Source organism: Megalobrama amblycephala, linkage group LG2, assembly GCF_018812025.1.
Source record: "Megalobrama amblycephala isolate DHTTF-2021 linkage group LG2, ASM1881202v1, whole genome shotgun sequence".
Taxonomy (NCBI): domain Eukaryota; kingdom Metazoa; phylum Chordata; class Actinopteri; order Cypriniformes; family Xenocyprididae; genus Megalobrama; species Megalobrama amblycephala.
The window spans coordinates 52,733,210-52,746,360 of NC_063045.1; the positions used below are offsets into that span (position 1 = coordinate 52,733,210).

The window sequence follows — 13,151 nt, forward strand, 5'->3', positions numbered from 1 at the left end:
GTTACACAACAGAATGTGTTCATCAGAAGTGCTGTATGCAAATTTTTTATAGGCCAAATGTTAGAGGTGCATGCAAATCTCTGCACGTAGCCTACAATGTTCTGTCAAACTATTTACCACCATTAATGAACCCCACAAAGAATATTATATTGTTTTTTTAAGCGGTACTTGGAGATGCATGCAATTCTTGGCATGTAACGTTATGCATAACTCGACAACACCTGTAGAAGATTGTAACGTAAGTCAACCATTGTAATTACATAGATTTCAAATTGTTTGTAAATTCTTGTTGTCTCAATAATAAACTGCCATTTCAGAGTTGGATCTGTTTGTGTTTCATTTACATATTAATATAACATCATGTAAAACATTAGCTAACAACAGTTCACAACAACAGTTTTAAAATTAGAAATAATTTGGTGATGTTTTTCTTCTAAACCAAGTTCCAAGATCATTTTTTCTAATAGTTGCTGATTAAACAGCAAGTAGATTGTTCTCTCTTGTATCCTGAAAAACTTGTAACAAATAGCTCCTGCCTCCCCTATTTATACTGGGTCTGTGAGGATGGTAGATTAATTGTCTGTTTTTTAGACACAGAGAAAATGTTCCTCAGCTGGAAAAAAAAAAACCCTTTTGAAAACAGGATTAGTCTCAATCAGGGTCTAAGCCTGAACAGATTGAGAGATTGAGAGGTCTTAGCGCAGCAACAGGGCCTTTATTTGACTTTGAATCTAATGATGGACTTAGCCATGTAACAAACAGTAAATAGGGATTTGCATGCCCTGGACGCAGAGTTTTAAATTTTGACGATGGTCACCCTATTAACATGCCTCGGTAGTTTAATGTTGATGACACTAAAGGATATCAAGGATTTATTCATCCTTCCTTTTACTCAGCCTATGACATCAGGTTAACTCGACATTTGTGGAGCCTTTCTATTCCTGTGTTAAACTCGGACAGCTGCAAAAGACAGCAACACCCCCAAACACAAACATCATGGTCTTAATGGAAGACTCATTTCCGTTTTGCTGATATGGAGTGCTTCCTGACTGGTGTTCCAATTTACACTTATATCACTGAATCAGTTAATCAGCACTTACTAGTAGGTAAAATGTTTACAATCAATTAAATGTATAAGGTGATTATCATAAACATTAATTCCCACTCCTTTTCATTTTGAAGAATACTAAATCTGTTTTTGGGCAAGTGAGATGAGTAAATGCCTGCTCTCATTTAGTCTCGAACTACAATAAGCATAATGTTTACACAGCGCACACAATGCCTTGAGACTTACTTAGAATTTCTCTCAACATGGGGACAGGAAAGGTGTCAATAAATAGAAAAATAAAGTAACTTGAGTTACTTATTTGAAAAAGTAACTCAGATATTTTGTTGTAACTTTTAAAAGTAATGCGTTACTTTACTAGGTACTTGGAAAAGTAATCTGATTACGTAACTGCCGTTACTTGTAATGTGTTACCAACCAGCGTTGGATGTTCTTAAGTCATTTACAGAGCTAAAACATTTAGGTAAAAGTGGATGAGTCAGACGTTTGGTTTAAATGTTGTTCTACATTGCTATATCTCAGCCAATATAATCTCAGCTCATGTTGTTGTTGTGCAATTAGATGTTTTTTTTAATTTCTTTTTTTATCATAGCTTGTTTTCACCACTTTTCGCCAAATGCTTTTGAGTGTTGTCCTTTGTAAACAAAGAGTTTTGCTTTAATGTACTTTGCAAGCGTCTTTTGTCCTTCAGCTTTTATCAGCTTAGATGCACAGACTTATCTGGGCTAGAGTGTATGTGTCTGTGGGTCACCCACCCCCCACCCTCCCCTCCTGTACGGGGGCACAAGAGGGTGTATAATGAGTGTTTGTGCATGTGAGGGTACAACTGACTGGATTATCTGACACAGGGTCTTTCAGCTGTCACTCATTTAATGGTCATTGCTGGGTTCTCGTGGGAAAAGAGTTACACCAGATCACCTGTTTCTCTGTAAATGACTGTAAAATTTAATTTCTGTGACAAACTCTTTTAATTACCTTCGAAAATGATAGTTTTATTTAGAGCCATTTCATGTATATGAACAAAGAAAATATACACAACTCAGAAATGTAGGTATTGTGCATTTATTTGTGTCAAAAAAGTAATACATGCTGCATTAAAATAGAAAATTCAGAACACAAATAATAATCTTTATATATAAATCTTTTTTACAGTGTTAAAAATCTCCTTTAACTTGGCAAAAAAAGCAAATCAATACAAAACTTACAAAAGACCTTCAAATTTATCTTCACCGTAACAAAAGTACAAAGACTTGTCACCAAAAATCTGACATCACATTTTTTTTTTTTTAACTCCTGGTGTGCATGCAATAGTGTAGTTGAGATCAGAAAAAAAGTTTTTCACAGCTCATAGTCTTCTGTGCACGTGAAGACTGTGAAAGAGGTCTGCTTTGTAAATCTAATGTGAAACGACAGCATGAATCGCCTTTAAACACATGGAATGAAAGACACTTGTGTTCTATGTACAGGTGGTTTTAAATCTCTTCCGTTCGATGGAGAGAAAACACCACCCTGGTTATAACCAGGTCAGGCATCAAATATATATACACACTATTGCACAATCTATTATTTCACTCAACATGATGCTCTGCAGGTAAAATGATTCTTATACACCAAGAGTTCAAATGATACTGAAAATCTTCCATTACAGCCCAAAGGCTGAATGCAAGATATTTAAGGCTATACAAAATGCCAGCAATCCCCTTCAGGGGAAAAATGATATACAGTCTTCTAATGATATACTGACGTTTCACTACAGGTTTAAAAGTGAGGCTATTAAAAAAGTTAAGCACGACCTGAGTGTAATTACAATTTGAGGTTAAATAAAGTAAGAGCTTAAAAATCACTAATATTGTTTGCTCAAATTAGCACGCTATCAAAAAAACCCCTCCAGCTGTTCATTAACAGTCTTTGCTGTATTACTATACATGAAGATATTAATACACATCATTGTGGGCAGTGACAGCTTTGTTTCACAGAAGAATTGTGCGTTAAAGGTTGTGGCTCAGCTGCTACATGGCACTTGGACTAGAAGCGTGTTGAACGTGCTGCTGCATGTGAACTTGGCTTTCAGTGTCTACTGTCCTGGGGCTATGTTACCTCAAGATCTAATTGTGTTCTAAATGTTCTCCGCAAGCCTTCACTATAGCTATGTGTAAGACATGCCAAATATCTCCCCGTGGGGTTCGCAATATATCTGTTTTATGTGTTGGAAGCCCAACTGCAAGCATTGTTGATGAGTTAACACGGTACTGCATACATCTGATTTTAAATAATCTAAGAGTTCTTATCCTTAGCACAGGGTTTTGAGAGCCCCTGAGGTGCAGATCAGAGTTTGCATATGGTAGGGAGTTGGAGACTCCACTTCCACCGCAGGCTCCGGCCTGAACGGGGGCAGCTGGAAGCTGAAGGGTGGCACCTTTCTCTTTAAAATCTGCCCGATACCCATGGAAGGGAACTTGCTCCGGTGCTGAGGGCTGTCGGGTTCTTCGCTGCCCACGCTGCCGGGTGGGCTACCGCTTGAATCTGAGGAGCTAGGCCAGTCTGAAGCGGGAGGACTTTTCTTGGGCTCAGGTTTGACGATGATAACAGGTGGGCTGGGGATCGTGGCCTTCTTCAAGTACGAGCTATCGGGCTGAAAAGCAGATACGTGTCGAGGCGGAGAAAGTGCTCCGTTGGTCAGTTTGTACCATGGTGATGGAGGAGCTTCTTTGCTCGGTTCCTTGCTTGCGGAAGCCCAGGAATGAGCACCGAGGGAGGAAGGTGGGCGAGCGGGGATGTTGACAGCTTTTGGGGGTTCTTTGGAGCTGTCTTTTTGGGACGGCTGGGTCTCAGGTGTAGGATGGGCTGGCTGCGGGTTGTTGGGGAACAGGGGGTGGATCTCCAGGTACTCCAGAGAGGAGGAGGTGATGCAACCACCACGTCCTGAGTAAACATCTTTAAAACCTCCAGTGACAGCTTTCAGAAGACCTGAAATTGATAGGAAAAAGAGTTTGATTCAGAGCAGATCCAACTCATGTCTGTATTTGTACAAGCAAACATCTTTATAGTGCTGTCATGGAGAAAGTCTGGTGGCCTAGAGAAGGTCTTTTGCAATTTGGTGCTGGACATTTACATTTTAAACTGCTTTAAGTAAAGATGTTGTTAACGGTTTTTGTCCATACGATGAAAGTCAGGCAAAATAGCAATTAACCCAACTGATTTTTACTGTATGGACAAACAAACAAACAAACAAGTGTTTTCTGAAATATCGTTTGGGTTCCACAGAAGAAAGTAAGTCATACAGGTTTGGAGTGACATGAAGGCGAGTACATTTTCACCTTTGGCTGAACTAACGCCCTAAGAGAAAATTTCAACCAGCTGTACAATGTTCAACGTGTTATACAGAGTTTGTAGTGTTGAAGAATCGTTACGGCTTGAAATACTTCAATTTAGTCACATGACTTGGCACACAAGCAAGAGAGAGTAAGTGAAACATACATACTAGTCAACTTTGATCTTTCTAAGTGATAACCTGAATAGCCCTGAAGAGTTGACATTTGTTTGATTTACTGTCAACCTATTTGCCAATTAAAAATTTTTGAATTATCCCTCAGGTAGCAGAGCTTATTTCAAAGCTGCCTTCAACAATGATCTATATTAAAAAACGGTTTAATTTGTACCATTGTATATGTGCCACTTGTTCTCATTCTGTCAATTACTGTCACGTACATCTGAGTCACGCATCAATTGTGCGGCAGATCACGTCTTAGACGCAAGGTTGGTCCATACATGTATATGTTTAACCCTAAAAAGGGTAAGACCATAAAGAGACATCAGAAAATTAATTCATTGCTATTTTCTTAGGACACAAATAATACAATTCCAATATTTTTTCTTAAAAAACATGACTTTCATTTTTGATTTTAATGTTTGTATCACCCACGTCACGTTGCCCGTTTGGGCAAGCATTTGAAAACAGAATACTTGTTTGGCAATGCGTGTTACAACATTTTAGACACATTTTTGAAAACATTTATTCTCTCATAACTTAAACTAAACATTCTTTGTAAAATTCTATTGAACAATAAGTATAATGCCTATTTATGAATATATTGTATAATGCTGTATAATATTTAATATGCAAATTTCTAGGGCCTATAAATTATCATGTCAAATATGACACAGACTTTTGGGGAACATTTATTTGTCCATTTAAAAACAGCCCATGCTGTTTTTAAATGCTGCCCGTAAGCTAAACAAAAACATTTATGAACAAAGTCAATATATCTAAATATTCACAACAAACACCCTTTCAACATGAAACCAAGAAATGAGACCCAAACCCTCCCCACAGCCTCTAAAATGTTTGTATTACCCACGTCACGTGGCCCTGTTTAGGGTTAACTGTGTATATTATAATTTTGGCGCTTACCAGTTCTGTGTTTCTTCTCCTTGGTGGGTCCTTTGCTCACAGCGAGATAGACGGGTGTCTGCTTGGGTGGAATCGTGACCTTCTCAATGTGCTTCCTCCACTGGGTCTGAAACAGCTCGCTCTTTTTCTCTTTCTCCATGTTGTACTGTTTCTCCTGTGAGAAAGAGAGTATATTAAAACACATCTGACACGGTTCTATGTAGGGTAATCATGTAGGTGCCGTTGGTTCCTCAAACTTACCCTGTACTCTTTTGAGAGTCTCTTCATTTTGTTATTGAGGAGGAAGTACACAGTCAGCGTGTGGCAAGCTTTGTTAGTGAGCACCGCACTCAGCACCTCACTGTGTTTGTAGCCCATTTTCTCTGTCATGTGGAGCAGAACCGTATGGTTGATCTCCTCAATGTGGATTCTGAGAGTTAAAACAAGATGTTTTAGGTCATAAAATGTCATGAAAGGTGATCTTAAACCAATTTGGCTTCAAAGAATATTAGATAACTAACCTATTTAAGTAAGGAACTCCAGTGTGAGGGTTGCCCAACTGCAGCCACGAGTCAGCCATCACTTGGTGGATGTTGGGCCTCTTCTCGGGGTCAGGCTCTAGAAGTCTCTTCAGCAGACTGACGGCAGCTGTGAACACAGACAGGAAGCAATGAGAATTTTGCGCTATTTTACTTCAAGTAAAATTTTAAGCACGTCCTTGGTCAGTCTCTAGGTTTAACTGATTTATTAGGACAAACAGATCGTTATTTATTAGGACACGCATAATGTTCTAATCACGATGATTGAGCCTTTCTCCTACATCTTGCATAAGCCAAGGGACGAGCGCACAGCCGTGTGTCCTTGAGATGCTATACTAGACCATGTTATATAATGAGGTTAATCTCATTTCAGCACTGTATCATCTTGTAGTAATATATCCTGTCACAGATTTAGTAATGAATGAATCACCTGTTATTGAGAATGCTCACGTAAGTGTAACGCCATGGAAAATCTCATCGAATGTGATTAACCGTAATGTTGACAGTTACCGTCTCCTCAAGAGAATTTATTTGGAATTATGCTTGCATCATTTTGGTTAGTGAAATACAAACGGTGAATGACTGCTAATATACATACTATGGAAAGTCCTTAGGTCTTTGGAAGACTTACAGATTGTGAATCAGAATAAAGCAGATCCTATAATTTCTTCTTGAGACAAAACCTGGTTTTTCCTGTGGTTAAAAAAATAAGCTGCTGCTTGTCTGACACGTTTGCAGTAAACATAGTGATTATGAGCTGACAGCTTTGCACTGATAATTTGAAGTATGTGTTCTTTTGAGTATGTTTTTATTGCAAATAAAAACCGGAAAGTTAAAGGAGAATTAAACAATGGTTACAAGTAAATGTGCAACCACTGTTGTAAACATCATTATGACTAATAAGGATCTAATTAATGACCTATATAATGATTTCATTAAAAAAAAAAAAAAAACATTCTGATGCAATTGGTTTGGAATGTTTTTCTGTGGCATACAGGTTTACAATTAAGAAAACTGGCCCTGCGTCTCATTCAGCTCCCTAGATTCCTAGGTTGTGTATCAGTATACCATGTAAATGAATGTGGCCGACTCCCTGATCAGTGCCCTGACTACTGAACTAGGGAGCTGACTGAGACGCACGCTGGGTGTTTCATGAAGACTCTCTGCTTTATTAGATTTGACTTTCATCTCCTGAGATATTTAAAACACCAGTGGGCACCAGATCATCCCTATTGTTTTCAATTAAGCATTCAAAAGCATCATACTGGACTAAAAAAAGGTGCAGTCTCACAAAGACTGCATTCATGCTCAACTTTTGAAGCATGATACCCATTAGAACGTAATTGGTGGGAGTATACAAGCTAATTTTCAGCATGTAATAGTTGCTTGTTCCTGTTTGGATGTGATCTTTGTGGTCATAAAGATCTTTTGAAAATCTCAGAGAAGCAGTTCTATCAATACCTGAAGAGATAGATGGAGGAAGGGGGTTCATATCCTTGTCCACCATCCTCTGATGTAGAGCTTTCAGGCTAAATGGCTCCACAGTGAATGGTAGGGTACCAGTCAGCATGGCGTACATGTTCACCCCTCTACAAATGAAATCATACATAAGGTCAAATCCAGAAAAAATGTACTCGATGCAATCTTAGAACATGGTGCTTCACATTTTGCGAACTCACATTGACCAGACATCCACTTTGGGCCCATATTTCCTCCTTGAGAGAAGCTCAGGGGCAGCGTATGCTGGGCTGCCACACTGTGTGCTGAAGGGATCAGAGTATCCCAGAATTCCTGCACAGTTACTGAGGCCAAAATCTGTATGGGGAAACAGAGAGAGGGTCGTGTATAAGATAATGGTTATGTGTAGAGGGACTGACTCTAAATAGCTTTCTACTAGCAGGGGCAAAAGGGTATATGGCTTCCCAACACTAACCCAGTCTGTCACACACAACTGCTAAATAAAAGCAATGCGTTTGCCAGCCGTCTCACAGAGAGGTGAGAGGTCATTCAGTTTTAATGAGATACTGATTACTCAGTAATCAGTCTTCACCACATGCTGAAGATGAACACTTTCACGTTACTTCGATTTTAGGTCATTAGGACTTAGAGTGACTTTATGACATTCTTTGAGTAGGCCTATCAGACAATGCTTACCGATCAGCTTTATGTTGTCCTGTTCATCAAGGAGGAGGTTTTCAATCTTCAAGTCTCTGTTGAAAATAAAATTTCATTTATCAAACCAACCATCGGAACTATAAACAAACTAAGCCACAATAGTCTTTGAATAGATTTTACTGCTCATTGTGCTCTAAAATAGACATTATCTAGCATCTACACATGATTTCTTAGCTTTCAGAATTAGTTCACTAATGTTTAATCCTTTAGAATGTCTCATTTAAACTTTCCTTATTTTTGTTTCTCACCTGTGAACAACTCCTGCCCTGTGCAGGTGCTCCACCGCCATGACCAGCTGGCGTACGTACTTCTGGGCTTCTCTTTCATCCAGTCTTTTCTTCTCATAAATGTAGTTCATGAGGTTTCCTCCTGGGCAGAGCTCCATGACGAGGTAGTAGCTGTTCTCCGTCTCCAGGATGTCCAGCAGTTGGGTGATGTTTGGGTGTCGGATCATCTGCTGAATCTGTCCTTCACGCCGCAAGTTCTTTGTGACATAGGAATCCTTTTTGGCCTTTTTCTTGTCAATCACTTTCACCGCCACCTGTGAGGGGAAATAAAATGGAAATTTTGTCAAGACTGTTTAGTGGTCTGGTCTCCTTATGTACGGAATTATTCTAACAGCCCTGAACAGGTGAGGCGAGCCAGACTAAGCCAGACGTGACTCTTATTTCACATTTGCCTGTCCCGTCACGTCTCCAGGGTTGAATGTTCGACCCTGAGTCCCTGTGGAGGACTCAGGGGAGGAATAAGGACAAATGACCGATTTGTAGCTGTTCAAGCACCTTCAGTTGAATGAAGAATGTCCAAATGGCCTGTTAATGCCACCCATTTGTCACCAGCATGCCGTAAACCACTAATGCTCCATAAACATTGGGTTGAAAAAAGCCCTCAAAAACAGGTTCATGGACATTCAAGGTAACACAGCAAGCATAGCTCATTTGTTAATGGTTTGCTGTAATTTTTCAATGAAGGCAGGAGGGGAGGGTCTTTGTTCTTTATCAAACAAGATTTCTTTGTCCTGGGTTTAAAGTCCCTCTGTATGTTGTAACAATAGCCTTGTGCTATTGGTTCCGCCCTTGATCAAAGAGCCCTGAGCATGACCCGAGGAGGGTTCAAGGGGTGACTTGCTGTGCTACCACAAATCATTAGGTACAAAAAGAGACTGTTGAGCAAACCGTTCAAACGTGGCCATTTGAGCAGATAATTGGATAAATTTCTCCAACTGAGGAGCATGTTAAAGGAGGTACCGAGGAAAAGGGGATAGAATCCCCTCCCTAAACAATCCCCTTAAAAGCTAATCTGACATTACTGAATCTTAACCGCCGTGTTTTGCCAGCATTGTTGATGAGGCAGATTGGTGGTCGATGGTTAAAGGGGGGAGGCAGGGGGACCCCCAGAGCCTCAGACTAACGTGTTGTTTTTCTCTCCGGCAGACAAAGGCGGCGAGGGTGAAAGTGGGTTAGATATGCTCAAAACAGACATGGGGGAAGCATGTGCTATCGCCCACCGACCATGAGCCCCGCCCCACACTGTCTGTTTTTCTAGGTGATGTCAGAGAACGAGAGCGAGGCAGGAGACAAGAGGAGCACGAGGCAGCCTTGCTTCTCTTTGTGATTGCTAGCGTTTGCATCATCGCCCGGGACAGACCTCTTCTTCTTCCCACAGCAACAGCGAAAAGGGGCAAGAGGACTGAACAAATCTCTAATATGCTAAGAAGGTATTTCAGGTCATTCACTGGAAGAGCAAACAACTTTTTTTTTTTCCTAAGTATGCAGATAGAAGCAATACAATAGAACATTATACAAAGGAAGACAGCAGCCAGTTCAAAAGAAAAACACACCTTGCTCAGGGAGTGATTTTCACAAGAAAACAAAACAAAACAATGATTTACAAATATATAGGCCTATTGTCATAACCTCACCCTAGAAAGTATACATTTTATTTCTCCATTCATTCTGAAGGGATGCACACTTTCTCTGGGGTAATCTGAGATTAATAAAGACACCTGAATGCAAACAGGCACTGACAGGATTGCCTCTGTTACCTAATTTAATCTGTGTGATGGGGAACATGAGACCAGTGAGAAACATCTCAACTCAACCTGATGATCATCAGATGATGCTTCTGGCATTCTTCCCTAAAGAGCCGACACAAACTGATTTCTGGGTACTTTTAAAAAAATTCATATTAACATCAACAAAACTTATTTTAGAATAAATCACTAAATAACAAATACAACTGAGCATTCAAGTCGTGGTCCATAGACTATCGTTGACACTGAGGGGGTTTGACCAAAACAATTCAGATAGATGTTAGTCTAACCTAACCCTAACTTTAAATTTTCATATTCAGACAAACAGATAAACTAAATGTAGTGAATAACAAAGGCAACAGCATTCTAGTCACGTCTTGGCTGGATTCTCAACAGTTTTTCAGCAGCAAGTTTCATATTCAGACAATGATATGAACATTTAGATTTAGATAAATACAACAGCATTTAAGACATGGTTTCTGACCAATTTATATACAGACTGGATGTTTTGTTATTTTTGTTCTTAGAGAATGACATGAACAAATAAATGAATTGTACAAAAATATGCTTATAAACTGGAAACACTATTATTACGCCATTCTTACAGTGTCATTCAGATGTAAGTGAGCTAACAATGCTTCAAAGAGAATCTTCTCACCTTCTCGCCGGTGATCGCATGAAGCCCCTCTCGCACTTTGGCGAACGACCCCTCTCCCAGCTTCCTCCCGATCAGATAATTCCCAACTCTTTTCGTGTGGTAAAAGTTTCTGAGGATGTCATTTAGAGGACCGTTGTGTAGAGATGAAGGGTGGGTGTTTTCTGTGGCTACAGGAGCCGGAGCTTTCATCCCAAATATCCTCCCGCTGTCCGTACCCATGTCTGTTCCAGCATCTGGCATCCCTGCGTCTGCTGAAGGAAACCTGTTGTCCTCTGAATCTACTGCTTACTTAGAAGAGCTCTGTGAGAATGGAACATCTGAATCCCTGTTCCTAATACTGAACGCTTAGCGGAACCTGACACACGCGCCACCTGTTCGGTTCAGCTGTCAGTCAAACTAAAAAACTGTAAGATTGTAATAGTTTTATGTAACTCGTCATGCAATAATGAATAAAGCCACTCGGTCCAAATCTAAATCAAATGATCAAAATGTCTTATTAACATAGGGACGGTTCCGTCTGATAAAGCTAAAGCATCCAGCACCCCTCTGTGTCTGAGTGAGAAATAAGTGAGTGTCTGGCTGCCGAGTCTCACATTTGTTATTTGAAGTTAGTTTCCCGGCACGGGGTGGGGGCGTTTCTTATTTGCTAGAAAATCCCTTCTCAGTCACCGGGTTAAAATCTAATCCAATCAGCGGCCGCGTCTGGATCAGAGGCTCCGCCCTCTCCTGAGTTGTAAAATTAACCCCGCCTCTCACCCATGCTTACCTAGACAACAAAGAGCATGTTGCTGATGGGTCAGATTCGCCGTGATTCTTGATTTCTATCAGCTTTCCCCGGTGATGGTTTACGTAGATCGCTTTTGGCTGACCTATTGGTCGCGACTAAATTATCTATTGATTATTCATTCAAATGAGACGGACATGCTAATGCACACAAACACGTTTTAAGCAATGATGTCATGCATATGTATATAGAGCATTGATTTTATTTTCTTTAACTAGTTTGCCAATGCAATTTGGGGATTCATCATATAAACATTTTACTTTACATTAGCATTTTACATTTACATTACATTCCCCTTAATTTTTTGTATTTATTTTCTACCTCTCCCCATTTTCTATTTAAATACTTCAAGCATTTTATATGGGATATTGTAAATGCGGACGGTCATATATGCTCTATATACGAGGAACAAATATGACAAGCTTATCTCAGATTGTGTAGCCTAATTTCATTTGTTGCCATTTAAATATTATCATTGAAATAAAAATACTGTATATCGTACAAAATAATAATGGAAATACCACCAATGTCGTTTTAAATAATGGCAATTTCAAATAATCTTGTGGTGTTTTTGTATATGAATGGCTTGGTTTTCGTTCTTTCTATCCTGACATGATTAATAGACATTCACAACAATGGAAGACTGGCTTTTTAATAAGACACAATATTGCGTCACCAAAGAGTATAGAACCCCCGGCTAGCCGGCAGCTTGTTTACATTTCCATGCGGTCACGAGACGAGCGATGCACAGAGAAACGACGGTAATTAAGGTCTATTGCGCCCTCTATTGGTCAGATTTCGTAGGACTATTAATCTGCCTGTGGCATTATTTAAAGCTCATGTTCCCCAATAGCAGGTAATGTTACTTGCTCAAAGGCAAAAAAAAAAAAAAAAGAGTGAAAGAGCAGAATCGACTGTTGTCCATCCTTTGTGTTAGCAGCCATTGTGTGCAATCCAACCTTTACATTCTGCATTAGCCATTGCAATGAAATGTCAATAGATTGTAAGATTCTGACCATCTCATTGCCTGGCTTAGTTAAACATTACGTGGGGTCCATTCTTTGTACCTCACTTAATACATCTGAGATGATTTTACAGATGCCAGATCTTCTAATCGTGATAACTGATCTCTGGCTAATTTGGTTCTTCAAACGAGTTTGTGGATTTGATTAAAATATCTGGATTAAGTTATCTGAGATTACTGCGTGTTCATGTGTTCATTGGAAATAGCAGATATCGAGACTCGAAACCATCAGCAATGCAGCGATTTGCTGGCGGCAAGACAGTAACATAATGACATCACATCACATCTACTCTTCTTTTCAAAACAGTTCGAAGACGTCTGGGCATCGAGGTTATGAGTTTGGTGTTGGAATTTGGTCCCATTCTTGCCTGATATAGGTTTCCAGCTGCTGAAGAGTTTGTGGTCGTCTTTTGTTTAATGATGTGCCAAATGTTCTCTCTATAGGTGAAAGATCTGGACTGCAGGCAGGCCAATTCAGCGCAC

General features: G+C 39.8%; 1 protein-coding gene across 1 annotated transcript; it reads right to left on the reverse strand.

Annotated features, from left to right (window-relative positions):
* Nucleotides 1–2,112: 2,112 nt before the first annotated feature.
* hunk (hormonally up-regulated Neu-associated kinase) lies at nt 2,113–11,964 on the reverse strand. Its single transcript, XM_048180858.1, has 9 exons — nt 10,861–11,964; nt 8,419–8,711; nt 8,150–8,205; nt 7,675–7,810; nt 7,457–7,584; nt 5,978–6,104; nt 5,718–5,886; nt 5,478–5,631; nt 2,113–4,033 (listed from the first exon to the last, which is right to left on the reverse strand). Exons 1-9 carry the CDS (start codon nt 11,098–11,100, stop codon nt 3,357–3,359), a joined length of 1,980 nt encoding a protein of 659 aa, XP_048036815.1. The 5' UTR covers nt 11,101–11,964; the 3' UTR covers nt 2,113–3,356.
* Between the last annotated feature and the right edge of the window lie 1,187 nt (nt 11,965–13,151).